This window comes from Carcharodon carcharias, chromosome 22, assembly GCF_017639515.1.
Source record: "Carcharodon carcharias isolate sCarCar2 chromosome 22, sCarCar2.pri, whole genome shotgun sequence".
NCBI lineage: Eukaryota > Metazoa > Chordata > Chondrichthyes > Lamniformes > Lamnidae > Carcharodon > Carcharodon carcharias.
The window spans coordinates 17,857,129-17,872,680 of record NC_054488.1 but is presented as its reverse complement, the minus strand read 5'-3'; the positions used below and the strand labels follow the sequence as shown (position 1 = coordinate 17,872,680).

Below are 15,552 nucleotides of genomic sequence, written 5' to 3'. Positions count from 1 at the left end.
CCTGTGGACATGCACTCCAAGGTCTCACTTCCCTCACCCCTCCCAATAATTGAATATTCCCTAGTTTTGTTTGCCCTCCCCACACTTCTCTGGGTTGAATTCCATCTGACACTTTTCTGCCCACTCAACCAAACCATTGATATAATTCTGGAGAAAACAGCTATCCTTTCCACTATCAACTACACGGGCAATTTTTGTGTCATCTGCAAATTTCCCAACATGTCACCCACATTTAAGGCCAAATCATTAATATATACAACAAACAGCAAGGGACCAAACACTGAGCCCTGTGGAACGTCACTAGAAACTGTTTTCCATTTGCAAAAACATCCAACCATTACCCTTTGTTTCCTGTCGCTGAGCCAATTTTGGATCCAACTTGCCACATTCCCTTGTACCCTATGGGCTTTTACTTTCTGACCAGTCTGCTATGTGGTACTTTGTCAAATGCCTTACTAAAATCCATGTAGGCAACATCCACTACACTACCCTCATTACTTCAAGAAATTTAATTAAATTAGTAAGGCACCACTTTCCTCTAACAAAACCATGTTGACTATCCCTGATTAATCCATTTCTTTCTGGGTGACACGTTTATCCTGTCTCTCAGAATTGATTCTAATAGTCTGCCCATCACCGAAGTCAGACTGACCAGCCTATAATTATTTGGCTTATCCTTTGCACCATTTTTAAATAATGGTACGTTTGCAGACCTCCAATCCTCTGGATATCTTGCCTATATCTAATGAGGATTAGAAAATGATCCTCAGAGCATCCACTATTTCCTCCCTGGCTTCCTTTAATAACCTGAGATACAATCCATCTGGCCATGGTGGTTTATCCATTTCCAAGGATGTCAGTCCCTCCAGCACATCCTCTCTCACCATGTTTATTGTACCTAATATTTCACATTCCTCCTCTTTGACTAGAATATCTGCATCATCTCTCTCCTTAGTGAAGACAGAGGCAAAGTACTCATCGAGAACCTTGCCCACATCTTCAGCATCAGCGCACAAGTTATCATGTACACCTCGGACAGGCCCTACCCATTCCTTAGTTATTCTCCTGTTCTCAATGTACTGGCAAAACAACTTGGGTTTTTTTGATTTTACTTGCCAATATTTTTTCATATCTGCTCTTTGCTTTCCTAATTACCTCTTTTTACTTCACTTTGTACTTTCTATACTCCTCTAGGCTTTTTAAAGTATTAAGTTTTTTGTGAGTGTGATAAGCTTTCTTTTTCTGCTTTATCTGACCTTGCATACTTCTAGATAAGCAAGGGGTTCTAGATTTGGCAGTACTGTCTTTTTTCTTTGTGGGGGACATGTCTGAGCTGTGACTGTAGAATCTCGCTTTTGAATGCCTTCCATTGACCTGTCACTGACCTCCCTTGAAATAGCTGTAACCAGTCCACTTTCGCCAGAACACCTCATCTTCATAAAATTGGTCTTTCCCCAATTTAGAACTTTTACTCCTGTTCTATCTTTATCCTTTTCCATAATCATTCTAAATCTAACTGTATTATGGTCACCCACTGCTACTTCATTCACTTGCCCAGCTTCACTCCCAAAGACTAAATCTAGAATTGCACTCCCTCTCGTTGGGCTTATTACATACTGGCTAAGAAAGTTCTCCTGAATACAATTCAAGAATTTTGTGCCCTCTGTGCCCACTACATTGTTCGTATTCCAATTGATATTAGGGGAGTTGAAGTCCCCAACTATTATTGCTCTATTGTTTTTGCCTTGAGCTTTGCTTACATATTTGCTCTTCTATCTCCCTCTCACTATATGGGGATCTATAGTACACTCCTAGTAGAGTGGTTGTCACCTTTTTATTTGAGCTCAACCCATATAGCCTCATTTGATGATTCATCCCTCCTCACAGCTGTAATTGATTCTTTAACCATTAATACTACACACCCCCACCCTTTTTAACCCCCTTTCTATCCTACCTGAAAACTCTACATCCAGGGATGTTAAGCTTCAATTTTTGCCCCTCTTTAAGCCAAGTTTCCATTATAGCAATTATATCATGCTGCCACGTGTCTATCTGCACCCTCGGCATTGTTTACACCTTGTATTTAAAGAAATACATGTTAACATTGCCAAATTCCTGTGCTATAAAGCCTTTAACCTTTGTTTCTTCCATCTTTCAGAGTCACTCACTAATGTTCAGTCTCCCGCTCCAGGCTCTGAACTTATCCTATCTGAATCTGGCCTCCGGCTCCCCTCCCCTGCAATTTTAAGGTCTGAATGGAAGGGGACAGGCTTGAAGGGCTGAATGGCCTCACTGATCAAAGCCGGTCAAATACCGGCACTGAGCGTGCGCAGTGCCCCCCACTCCACTCCCCTCCCCCTCTCCAACCTCGCTCGATGACTGGGCCATGAGTTGTAATTAAACTCCTGTAAATACGTCTCGAACCGTCTCCGGGCCGCGGTTGGAACCGGATATTTTTTAAAAAAAACAAACGCACAGAAGCCTGTTCCTGTAGGCCCACTCACCTTGCCGGTTCTCATGCAACTGTTTTTCGAATTCGTCAAAATCTGACATTTGTGTCGGTGTAATCTTAACGTTTTTTTTAAAAAAAGAAAGAGGAAATAAAACAAAAAAAAACCAGAGGTCTTTTATTAATTTTCTGATTGTGCCTTCATCCACCGTTTACAAGCCGGCGGGGGCCCCCCGGCTCGATTCCCTCACACACACAATGGCCGCTTCACCAAGCGGCTCCCAGATTGCGCTCGCCTCACCCCTAGCTTGGCTTGTGACTGACAGCCCGCTTGGCCAATCCTTGCCCGCGCCAGGCCTGAGCGCCTCCCAGTTGTCCAATGACTGAGGCGCGAAGGCGGGACCTTGGCAGCCGCTGTTGAGCTGCGGCCGCACGGTGCACGCGGAGGGACAAACGTCCTGTCAACCTGCAACGAAAAAGACATCTCACACCAAATTTAAACCCATATCCCCTCACATCGTCCAGTCGCACACGTGTGTGTGTGTGTGTGTGTGTATATATATATATATATATATAAAAATACTCCAAGTTACACCTAGTAAGGTGTAAAGTTTTAAAATTAATTTTTTTCCAGATTTACAGCATTTTGAATTTCCATAATTCACTTGTTCTCTCCTCAGGCTGTTCCTCAGGATAGAGGACGAATTGCTGCCACTGCGGTTCAATGGGTTCTGAGATGGCTGATAAGTCCACCACATGATCTACCAATTCTGCCACGTGTAGGACATGGAGGGTCGGGCAGATCAGGTGTTTGGAGGTTTGTGCTCTGATGCCTCAACTTTGCCTCTGTGTAGTCCCACCGAAGTTCAGTGCCTTCCCAAATAAATCTCCATTTTGGTCAGTCACAAGCCAGGGCCTCCTATGAGTTGGGAGGGTGCTTCCTCTCTTCAGGGATGCTTTGAAGACATCCCTAAATCATTTCCACCGCCATGGGAGTGCTGTGACTGACTTCCAAGTAGAACAGTTGCTTCATAACTAAATGGACAACCTTTAATGTCTTAAAATCTTGTTTCCAATCTCCCATTGGATTAGGCTTGTAAAAGAGACAACGCAAGAAACAATTTAAAAATACTATTAAAGACAAAAAGGGAGTTTCCTGTTGTATATGCAATTTTTCTGACTTTTCATGTTTTAATCTTTTTAGGGTGGCCAATTTTAAATTCTTCTGAAGTCAATATAAATAAAAATCAGGAGATTTGTAATCATTTTATACTGTTTCACAAGGTCAAGATCTATCCCCTCATATATTATGGCTGAATTAAAGTGAACTACTGTCCATATAATTCTGGGTAAAAATACTCCATGTTTGTTACAATGGGCAATAATGAAAATTGTTGCAAAGGGAGACATATTGCCGAGCCCTTTCATCTTGCATTCATCAGGACAAATGCAAGAATGCCAAATTTCAAATGATCACAACAATTTACACTACAGGAGAAAAGGGTGCTGATTGGGTTGGCAAGTTGACTCTGATTGGGCAAGGCATCACTATTAAGAAAGCAGTGGGAAACTATCGGCTCCACAAGCTCACGGGTAATTCATAAAAAGGATAAGGCTTGAACATATTCCTTTTATTTGCAGAATGTGTATTGCTTCTAGCAAGTGTAAATGAGCCACCTTACAAGCTCAACTGATTATCTTAAATTGGTTGTTAGTGTAGCTATCAGTGCAGTCAGGATAATACAGCAAGTGCTGCCCAATATCAGAATCCCATCTAACTGTTGATATTTGTTTTGGATTTTGCAAGTATGGGCTGGTTGAGTACAGTCTGTACTCTTTCTATTATGAACAACTGGAGGAACATGCTCAAAAATAGCTGGAAAAACTAAGGAAGTCTGACAGCTGCTGCGGAGAGGATACATTTAATGTTTTGAGTCTGTATGACTCTTCATCAAAACGAAGGAAATATAGAAATGTGGTGAAATATAAGCTGGTTGAAGGGGGTGGGACAGGTAGAGCTGGAAAGAGGGCCAGTGATAGGTGGAGGCAAAGAAGAGATTGCCAAAGATGTCATAGACAAAAGGACAAAGGGGTGCTGACAGTGGTGATATTATCTAAGGAATGTGCTAATGGTGACATTAAGGGTAGAAAACAGGACAAGCAAGTGACAGATGGCCCCAGTGGGGGTGAGGTGGGGGGAAAGGATCAAAATGGGCTAAAAGGTGGAGATAAGATGATAGATTGAAATAAATTTAAAAACAGGTGGGAAAAAAATATATTTGTAAAAGAAATTATAAATTATTGGAAAAAGAGGGATTGGAAAGGGGGTGGGGATGGAGGAGAGAGTTCATGATCTGATGTTGTTGAACTCAATGTTAAGTCTGGAAGGCTGTAAAGTGCCTAGTCGGAAGATGAGGTGCTGTTCCTCCAGTTTGCGTTGAGCTTCACTGGAACATTGCAGCAGGCCAAGGATGGACGTGTGGACATGAGAGCAGGGTGGAGTGTTGAAATGGCAAGCGACAGGGAGGTCTGGGTCATGCTTGCGGACAGACAGAAGGTGTTCCGCAAAGCGGTCACCCAGTATGTGTTTGGTCTCTCCAATGTAGAGGAGACTGCATTGGGAGCAGTGAATGCAGTAGACTAAATTGAGGGAAGTGCAAGTGAAGTGCTGCTTCACTTGAAAGGAGCGTTTGGGCCCTTGGACGGTGAGGAGAGGGGAAGTAAAGGGGCAGGTGTTACACCCTCTGGGTTGCATGGGAAGGTGCCGTGGGTGGGGGTTGAGGTGTAGGAGATGATGGAGGAGTGGACCAGGGTGTCCCAGAGGGAATGATCCCTGCGTAATGCCGCCAGGGGAGTGAAGGGAAGATATGTTTGGTTGTGGCATCATGCTGGAGTTGGCGGAAATGGCAGAGGATGATCCTTTGAATGCGTAGGTTGGTGGGGTGATAAGTGAGGACAAGGGGGACCCTATCATGGTTCTGGGAGAGAGAGGAAGGAGTGAGGGTGGTTGCGCGGGAGATGGGCCAGACACGGTTGAGGGCCCTGTCAACCACCGTGGGTGGAAAACTTCGGTTAAGGAAGAAGGGGGACATGTCAGAGGAACTGTTTTGGAAAGTGACATCATCAGAACAGATGCGACGGAGGGGAAAGAACTGAGAGAATGGGATGGAGTCCTTACAGGAAGCGGGGTGTGAGGAGCTATAGTCGAGGTAGCTGTGGGAGTCGGTAGGCTTGTAATGGATATTGATGGACAGTCTATCACCAGAAATTGAAATAGAGGTCAAGGGAAGTGTCAGAGATGGACCATGTGAAAATAATGGAGGGATGGAGATTGGAAGCAAAATTAATAAATTTTTCCAGGTCCAGACGAGAGCATGAAGCAGCACCGAAGTAATCATCGATGTACCGGAGAAAGACTTGTGGGATGGGGCCGGAGCAGGACTGGAACAAGGAATGTTCCACATACCCCATAAAGAGACAGGCATAGCTGGGGCCCATCCGGGTACCCATAGCCACACCTTGTATTTGGATGAGGTGAGAGGAGTGTAAGGAGAAATTGTTCAGTGAGAGAACAAGTTCAGCCAGACGGAGGACAGTATGGTGGATGGGGATTGTTCGGGCCTCTGTTCGAGGAAGAAGTGGAGAGCCCTCAGACCGTCCTGGTGGGGGATGGAGGTGTAGAGGGATCGGACGTCCATGGTGAAGAGGAGGTGGTTGGGGCCAGGGACCTGGAAATTGTTGATATGATGTAAGGTGTCAGAGGAATCGCGGACGTAGGTGAGAAGAGACTGGACAAGGGGAGAGAGAATGGAGTCAAGATAGCAAGAAATTAGTTCCTTGGGGTAGAAACAGGCTGACACGATCGGTCTGCCAGGACAGTCCTATTTGTGGATTTTGGGTAGGAGGTAGAAGCAGGCGTCCGAGGTTGTTAGACGATGAGGTTGGAAGCTGTGGAGGGAAGATCTCCAGAAGAGATGAGGTCAGTGACAGTCCTGGAACAATGGCTTGATGTTCAGTGGTGGGGTCATGGTCCAGGGGTAGGTAGGAGGAAGTGCCTGCGAGTTGACGCTCAACCTCTGCGAGGTAGAGGTCAGTGCGCCAGACAACAACAGCACCACCCTTGTCAGCAGGTTTGATGACAAAGTCAGGGTTGGACCTGAGAGAACGGAGTGCAGCAAGTCCAGAAAGCGACAGGTTAGAGTGGATTCCAGCATCTACAGTATTTTGCTTTTATATTATGGAAGAACATGACGTTTGATTCAGTCAGCCAGTCATTGGGACATACGGTCTACTTGCTTGATATCCCACCGGCACTGAAATTCATACATGGCATTGCTCAATTGTATGGTAGGCAGAAGTCTTTTTGGACTGATGGCTGCATCTTGTTATTGGAAAATACCACTCGTGTATCCACTGCATAGCAGCAGCGTGAAACAGCTTGCTTAACCTGTTGATCAAATTTTTGAGATGCCTTGCCTTTCCAGGGTATTTTGAGGTAGACCAGGCACTTTTCAGGCCCTAAAGTGGCAGCCTTTGGCTCATTTGTGAGTTTGCGTGATACACAACGAACAATGATCTGATCAGAACATGGTCCCGTGGGATAGCTTTGATGCGCTCTATTTCTGTGCCAAGCATGCAAGGTGAGCAAATGGCTAGGGCCCTATTTACAAGAGTGCTAATGAAGCCAACCTTATAGCATGTTGAGCTATACAAACCCCAACTGTGTCTATTGACTGGTGAAGGTAGGCTTGCAGTAGATAGTAATGAAGAATCCAATAATGGATTTCTCAACTAGCATGTCAAGGAAAGACAGCATGTTAGACTGCTCCATCTCAAAAGTAAATTTAAGCATGGGATGGTGTGTGAGGAAATCCTTACAAGCAGCTGGAGATTAAAAGATTATATATGTATCATCCACAAGCAGGCATGTCACAGTTATGCAGTGATAAGATGTTCTCAAAAGCTAATCTTTCATGTTGCATTACAAATTTATTGGTACATCCCATATACTTAGTTCTCTTTGTAAAGTGTTGCCTGGAAGGTGCTATGGTATATATTGCGAGACTGAGCAGTTCCGTTGGACATTAAGGAAATCCAGTCAATTAATGTAACTAAGTAGAAATGGCTGGAATATGGGGTAAATCATGCAACTCCTTGGATCCATGAACTTCACTACTCTTATGAACAAAGGTAAAAGTCTAACCATACAAAGTGTTGCATATGATGGTCATCCATTTTAAAGCACCCATGGTTAAAAAAAATCTGCTCTTCTGATCTCAACCAAGCATGATTTCTTACCTTCTGCCTTTCAGCCCACTCTGCTGGTGCAATCTTTCACTCTAGGTTCATGTGTGTCCTCATTGCCATTCTCCTGCAAGCACTCTTAACCTGCCTCACCATACCTGTTGCTGAAATGTTTTGTTACCTCTAGACTTGACTATTTCAGTGCCTCCTTGCTGGTTTTCCATTTTCCACCCTCCAAAAACTTGATCTCATCCAAAACACTGCTGCTCATAACCTAACTTGCACATAGACCCATTGATCCATCACCTGACCCACATTGGCTCCTGGTTAAGCAACGTCTCGATTTTGAGATTATCTTTATTTACAAATCCTTCCATGGCCTTACCCCTCCCTATCTCTGAAACCTCCTCCAGCCCTGCAACCAGCTGAACCTGCTGCACTCCTCCATTCTGGCCCCTGGCGCAACCTTGATTGTAAGCACACCACCGTTGGCAACTGATCAGCTCCCTAGGCCATAACCTCTGGAATGTCTCCATGAACCTCTCTGCCACTCTAGTACTCTTTCATCCCTTAAAATGCCCCTTAGGACCTAACTCTTAAACAAGTTTTTGGTCATCTTCTCTTATATCTTTTTATGTATCTTGGTATCAAATCTTGTTTGATAATGCTCCCATGATGTGTCTTGGGACATTTTAATATATTATAATGCAATATAAATGTAGTGTAAGCTGTTATTGTCCAACAGGGTTTATCTATTTAATTTCACAACAATTCACATCAATTGCATCTATTGATTCAACTGAGTGATACCCTACTAATAACTTTCCACCCCACAAACAATCTCGACACAGCATCACTATCAGGAATATTCTTCTCTGCACTCATTGACATTGCATATATACTAAATAACTTAAGAAAGAGAATGATGGTACACATGACTTTTGGTAATCTGTTATCATTTGACATATACAGTGTTGCATCTATTTTCATAAAGAATTTACCCATTGCATAGACATGTTAAAATATTTTATAACACATACAGGGTATAATATTCTCTTGCAGTCAAATAAATCCCAATGATATCGAAAGAACTTAATTAAAAATGAAGCTACTCCACACATTTCCTTCTTTACAAAATAGCTCTGCAACAATACTTAATATTACCAAATCCTCTACTTAAATAACCACTTAAATTCAGAACTTATATTCAGAACGGCCCTTGAAACTTGAATAATATGGAATAGATCTTCCAGAATTCCTACATTTTCCATTTTGTTTGTACCTGCTCTCGGTTATTCTTTGAGATAAATAAAAAAAATGTAGCTTGTGCAAAAATGTGCATGAAGCGAAGCCAAATTTCAAAGTTTCATTGGTCCCAGATATAAAAAACATTTATTTGCTAGACAAACAATCTATTCAATGCAGAAACCTATTTTTTTAAAAAATTAGTTCAGAAAAAGTTGAAAGCTTATTGTTTAACTTGTTTTGATGTGATATATAAAAATCTTCCAGTTGCCTTTACTACTCTTTAAAATGGTTTCCTTGGGCAAAAGGGAAAGTTGCCTTCAATAATTTTGCATCAGTACACAAAAAGACAGTAGGAGGGCTTATAAACAGGAAGTCCTGGCATGATCCGTGAGTGGCCAATATTGGCATCAATCAAAATATATTTTGAGTTCCAGGCACAGGTATGTGCTAGGAGCTGCAGCCTGCAACCTTGTTGAGTCACTTCATCAGACAGCTATTGGCCTGGGAAGACCCATGAACTGAAACCTCAGAGAAGCACAGGCCTCTTAACAGAAAATGTATTTATCAGCACTTCAAACACTGAAAATATTATTGTACATATAGAGTTAACATTTTCTTGTATATATTGTAATTGTTAAGGTTTTTTAATGTTACTGACCATACTCGTAGTTGCTAGACTTCAGCTCAGCTCCATTGTCAGAGTGGTATCCTCCAACTTTCCTGACGGCTATCAGGGCAGCTGGTTCTCTGTTGTGCATGGACTGTACAACCCTATGATTTGGGACATGGTCCATGGTGAAGGATGACTGCAGACAGGAGTCCTGCTCGGCTGTACATTTGCTGGAGGAGCAGGACCTCTCAAATTTTAAGAGGGCAGATAGGCAACAATATAGTAGATAAACAGGTTGGCAACTAAATATGTGCTCGTAGCACAGACGACTATTTGCTTAACAGCTTCTCTATTTTGTTTTCCTTCCATTTTTCCCCTTTTGTAGGATGTCCTTGTTCAATGGTAATCAGTAACCTCACGGCCTGGCATAACCCCCATTCTACCATCAAGCGTGGGGGATCAATGAAGAGTGTAGGACGGCATACTTAAAAATGAGGTGTCAACATGGTGAAGCTACAAGGCAGGAATACATGCAACTACGTGCATGCTAAACAGTGATGGCAGCATGCAAAAGACAGAGCTAAGCGATCTCACAATCAACGCATCAGATCTAAGCTCTGCAGTCCTGCCATGCCCAATTGTGAATGGTGGTGGATAATTAACTTGCTGGAGGAGGAGGCTCCACAAATATCACCATCCTCAATGATGTGGGGGGGTGATGGGGGAGGGCGCAGCATATCAGTCCAAAGGACAGGGTTGAACCATTTGCAACCATCTTTAGCCAAAAGTCCCTAGTGGAAGATCCATCTCGTCCTCACCCTGAGATCCCCAATATCACAGATGCCAGTCTTCAGCTAATTCAATTCACTCCACATGATATCAAGAAATGGCTGAAGGCACTGGATGCCACAAAGACTATGGGCCTGACAATATTCCGGCAATAGCACTGAAGACTTGCGCTTCAGAACTTGCCGTGCCCCTAGCCAAGTTGTTCCAGTACAGCTACAACATGGCATCTACCCAGCAATGTGGAAAATTGCCCAGATATGTCCAATCCACAAAAAGCAGGACAAACCCAACTCAACCAATTACCGCCCTATCAGCATACTCTTGATCATCGGTAAAGTGATGGAAGGGGTCACCAACAGTGCTAATAAGTGGCACTTGCTTAGAAATAACCGGCTCACTGATGCCCAGTTTGGGTTCCACCAGGGCCACTCAGCTCTTGACCTCATTACAGCCTTGGTTCAAACATGGACAAAAGGGCTGAACTCCAGAGGTGAGGTGAGAGTGACTGCCCTTGACATCAAGGCAGCATTTGTTCGAGTGTGGCATCAAGGAGCCCCAGCAAAACTGGAGTCAATGGAAATCGGGAGGAAAACTCTCTGCTGATTGGAGTCAAACCTAGCACAAAGTAAGATGGTTGTGGTTGTTGGAGGTCAGCCACCTCAGCTCCAGGACATCACTACAGGAGTTCCTCAAGGTAGTGTCCTCGACTTAAGTGAGTGGGCAAAGTTTTGGCAAATGGAGTATAATGTGGGCAAGTGTGAATTGTCCATTTTGGAGGAAGAGTAAAAAGAAGCATATTATTGAAATGGTGAGAGATTGCAGAGCTCTGAGATTCAGAGGAATCTGGGTGTCTTAGTGCATGAATCACAAAAGGCCACAGTGCAAATACAGCAAGTAATTAGCAAAGCTAATAGAATGTTATTGTTTTTTGTCAGGGGAATTGAGTACAAAAATAGTGAGGTTATGCTTCAGTTGTACAGGGCACGGGTGAGATCATTTCTGCAGTACTGTATACAGTATTTGTCTCCTAATTTAAGGAAAGATGTAAATATGTTAGAAGCAGTTCAGAGAAGGTTTGCTTGACCAATACTAGAAATTGGTGGGTTGTCTTATGAGGAAAGGTTGGATAGATTGGGCTTCTACCCACTGGAGTTTCGACGAATAAGAGGTGACTTGATCAAAGCCTTTAAGTTCCTGAGGGATCTTGACAGAGTGGACGTGGAGAGGATATTTCTTCTTGTGAGAGAATCTAGAACTAAGCGTCATGGTTTAAAAATAAGGGGTTGGTCATTTAAGACAGAGATGAGGAGAAATTTTTTCTCTCAGGGGGTCATGAGTCTTTGGAACTCTCTTCCTCAAAAGGCAGTGGAAGCAGGGCCTTTGAATATTTTTAAGGCAGAGCTAGATAGATTCTTGATTAACAATGGGGTAAAAGGTCATTGGGAGTAGTTGGGGGGATTACAATCAGATCAGCCATGATCTTATTGAATGACAGAGCAGGCTTGAGGGGCTGAGTGGCCTACCCCTGCTCCATGTTCATATGTTCACATGCCTGGATGAGTGCAGTTCCAACAACACTCAAGAAGCTCGACATCATCCTGGACAAAGCAGCCCGCATGATTGACATCCCATCCACAAACATTCACTCCCTCCACCACTGATGCACAGTGGCAGAAGTGTGTACCGTCTACAAAATGCACCAAGGCTCCTTAGGTAGCACCTTCCAAACCTATGACTGCTACCATCTAGAAGTATAAGAGAAAAACCTCCTACTGCGCTCTACCCAGTGCATGAGGCTTTGTAAAAAAAAGAGACTGCATCTGTTGACTACTGCACATGGTAGGGCAAATAAGATATATCAGGAATTTTCTGATCGACAAGAAAGTCCATGATTAAAAGGTCCATTTCTCTTGCAGATAACTGCAAGAAGTTGGTTAAGCAGTTAAACACAATGGAGCAAATGTTGTTGTCTTCAGGAAATTCTGTGCTGCAGCAAGGAGCAACAGAATCATTGGACTCAGCTTTTGGCTCAGGACCTGTGTGAGAGTGAGAGACTTATGATAATAGAGAACTGGGGATCTTTTCAGCAGTAAGTAAAACTTTTTGAGAGGGCTGACTTCTATATTAATCCTCTGGGTGCACAGTGCCAAGATCAGTGCTTGGGCCTCAGCTTTTTACAATCCATTTCAATGATTTAAATGAGGGGACTCAGCATCATGTATGGAAATTTGCTGATATTACAAAGTTAGGTGGGAAAGTAAGATGGGAGGAGGATGTAAAGAGGCTGAAAAGAGATATAGATCAGTTAAGTGATCAAGCATGATGGTGCCAGATGGTGCACAATGTGGGGAAGTGTAAGATTATGTACTTTGATAGGAAGAATGGAAAACAGAACATTTTTTTGAAAGACTAGGAACCGTTGGAATTCAAAGGGATTTGGGTATCCTTATACAGTACACAAATCACAGAACATTAACGTGCAGGTACAGCAAACAATATTGTTGCAAAGGAACATACGTGTAAGAAAGATTTGCTGCAATTAAATAGGCCTTTGGTTAGGCCACACTTGGAGCGCATGTACAGTTTCGGTCTCCTTACTAAGGAATGCAACAGAGGTTCGCTAGATTGATTCCATGGGAGTCCAATGTTCAGTGAGGAAAGATTGAGTAAAATGGGCCTTTATTCTCTGGAGTTTAGAAGAATGAGAGGTGATGTATAAAATTCTTATAGGGCTTGACAGTGTGGAAAATGAGAGGCTATTTCCCTTGTCTAGAATTAGGGGTCATTCTCGCAGGTTAAGGCATCTGCCATTTAGGAGTGAAATGAGGAGAAATTTCTTCATTCAGGGGTTTGTGAATCTTTGGAATTCTCTAGCCATGAGGGATACTAAGAGGATTAAGAGGTATGGGGATTGAGGTGGGGGGTGATGGGGGGATGGGAGGGGTTAAGTGGAGTTTATGTAAAAGTTCAGCCATGTTTTCAGTAAATGGTAGAGCAGGTTTGATGGGCCATTTTTTATTTATTCATGGGATGTGGGCATTGCTAGCTAAGCCAGCATTTATTGCCCATCCCTAATTGCCCTTAAGGTGGTGGTGTGCTGCCTTCTTGAACTGCTGCAGGCCATGTGGTGTAGGTACACCCACAGTGCTGTTAGGGAGGGAGTTCCAGGATTTTGACCCAGTGACAGTGAAGGAACAGCAATATATTTCCAAGTCAGGTTGGTGAGTGGCTTGGAGGGGAACTTGCAGGTGGTGGTGTTCCCATGTATCTGCTGCCCTTGTCCTTCTAGACAATAGCAGTCATGGATAAAAACAAAAAAACTGCGGATGCTGGAAATCCAAAACAAAAACAGAATTACCTGGAAAAACTCAGCAGGTCTGGCAGCATCGGCGGAGAAGAAAAGAGTTGACATTTAGCAGTCATGGGTTTGGAAAGTGCTGTCGAAGGAGTCTTGGTGAGTTCCTGCAGTGCATCTTGTAGATGGTACACACTGCTGTGACTGTGCGTTGACGGTGGAGGGAGTGAATGTTTGTGGATGAGGTGCAAATCAAGTGGGCTGCTTTGTCCTGGATGTTGTCGAGCTTCTTGTGTGTTGTTGGAGCTGCACTCATCTAGGCAAGTGGAGAGCATTCCATCATACTCCTGACTTGAGCCTTGTGGACAGGCTTTGGGGAGTCAGGAGGTGAGTTACTCACCACAGGATTCCTAGCCTCTGATCTGCTCTTGTAGCTAGAGTATTTATATGGTTAGTCCAGTTCAGTTTTTGGTCAATGGTAACGGGATGTTGACAGTGGGGGATTCAATTATGGTAATGCCATTGAATGTTCCAGTGGCGATGGTTAGATTCTTTCTTATTGGAGATGGTCATTGCCTGCCACTTGTGTGGCATGAATGTTACTTGCCACTTGTCAGCCCAAGCCTGGATATTGTCCAGGTCTTGCTGCTTTTGGACCTGGACTGCTTCAGTGTCTGAGGAGTTGTGAATGGTGCTGAACATTGTGCAATCATCAGTGAACATCCCCACTTCTGACCTCATATGGAAGGAAGGTCATTGATGAAGCAGCTGACGATGGTTGGGCCTAGGGCACTACCATGGGGAACTCCTGCAGTGATGCCCTAGAACTGAGATGATTGAACTCCAACAACGACAACCATCTTTCTTTGTAATAGGTGTGACTCCAACCAGTGCAGAGTTTTCTCCTGATTCCCATTGACTCCAGTTTTGCTAGAGCTCCTTGATGCCACACTCGGTCAAATGCTGCCTTGATGTCAAGAGCAGTCACTGTCACCTCACCCAGAGGTTCAGCTCTTTTATTCATGTTTGAACCAAGGCTGTAATGAGGTCAGGAGTTGAGTGGCCCTGGTGGAACCCAAAATGAGTGTCAGTGAGCAGGTTGTGGCTAAGCAAGTGCAGCTTGACAGCGCTGTTGATGAACCTTTTATCACTTTCCTGATGATTGAGAGTATTCTTATGGGGTGGTAATTGGCCGAGTTAGACTTGTTCTGCTTTTTGTTTACAGGACTTACCTGGGCAATTTTCCATATTTCCATGTAGATGCCAGTGTTTTAGCTGTACTGAAACAGCTTGGCTTGGGGTGCGGCGTGTTCTGGAGCACAAGTCTTCAGTACTATTGCTGGAATACTGTCAGGGCCCATAGCCTTTGTAGTATCTAGTGCTTTCAGCCGTTTCTTGATAGCACATGGAGTGAATCGAATTGGCTGAAGATGCTGGGGACCTCCGAAGGAGCCAGAGGTGGATCATCCACTCAGCAGTGATAATACTACTACGCCACCACCTACTTGTGCTCCTTTTTCTTATGTTCTTATGTAAGAGCAGGAATAGGCTGGATGTTACTCAGTTTGTTTGTTTTTTCAGAAGAATTGTAAGATACTGGAATCCATTGTCTCTGGTGTTTTGATGTGACTCTGTTTGCCTTCAAGAAGGAGCTGGACTGGTTCTTGTCTAGGGCAGAGATCACTTCATATAGCTGGTAAGTCATTTAATGATTAATGTATGCTTGATCTATGTGATCTCCCGGACTGGTTTTGAATGCCAAAAGGGATCAGAAAGGAATTTTCTAGAATCCTTTTCCCCTTATTGGCTCTGAGTTTTCTCTCTTTTTTTTGCTTCTCCCAGGAGACTGCATGATAGGTGTGAGATAGAGAGTATGGGGATGCAGTGGTGGGAAGAAATGCTTAGCCTTGAAGGTCC

The 15,552-nt window shown here is 43.7% G+C and overlaps 2 protein-coding genes across 7 annotated transcripts in view; one reads left to right on the top strand and one right to left on the bottom strand.

Moving 5' to 3' along the window:
* The window catches only part of LOC121293759 (splicing factor U2AF 65 kDa subunit-like), a 50,872-nt gene extending 48,137 nt beyond the window's left edge, over positions 1 to 2,735 (bottom strand). For 2 of the 4 annotated variants that reach the window (XM_041217048.1, XM_041217050.1), the window contains exon 1: positions 2,505 to 2,733. In XM_041217048.1, the coding sequence (XP_041072982.1) occupies positions 2,505 to 2,553 (49 nt within the window). In that variant the 5' untranslated portion in view covers positions 2,554 to 2,733. Of the gene's footprint in view, positions 1 to 2,504 lie in introns of all 4 variants that reach the window. The other 2 variants (XM_041217047.1, XM_041217049.1) reach the window with 2 other exon arrangements.
* Positions 2,736 to 3,181: 446 nt separating this feature from the next.
* Positions 3,182 to 15,552, top strand: part of dhrs7cb (dehydrogenase/reductase (SDR family) member 7Cb) — a 75,700-nt gene continuing 63,329 nt past the window's right edge. The window contains exons 1-2 of one of the 3 annotated variants that reach the window (XM_041216869.1): positions 7,537 to 7,639; positions 15,217 to 15,331. The gene's annotated coding sequence lies outside the window, so the exon portion shown is untranslated. Of the gene's footprint in view, positions 3,267 to 7,536; positions 7,640 to 15,216; positions 15,332 to 15,552 lie in introns of those variants that run through there. The other 2 variants (XM_041216871.1, XM_041216872.1) reach the window with 2 other exon arrangements.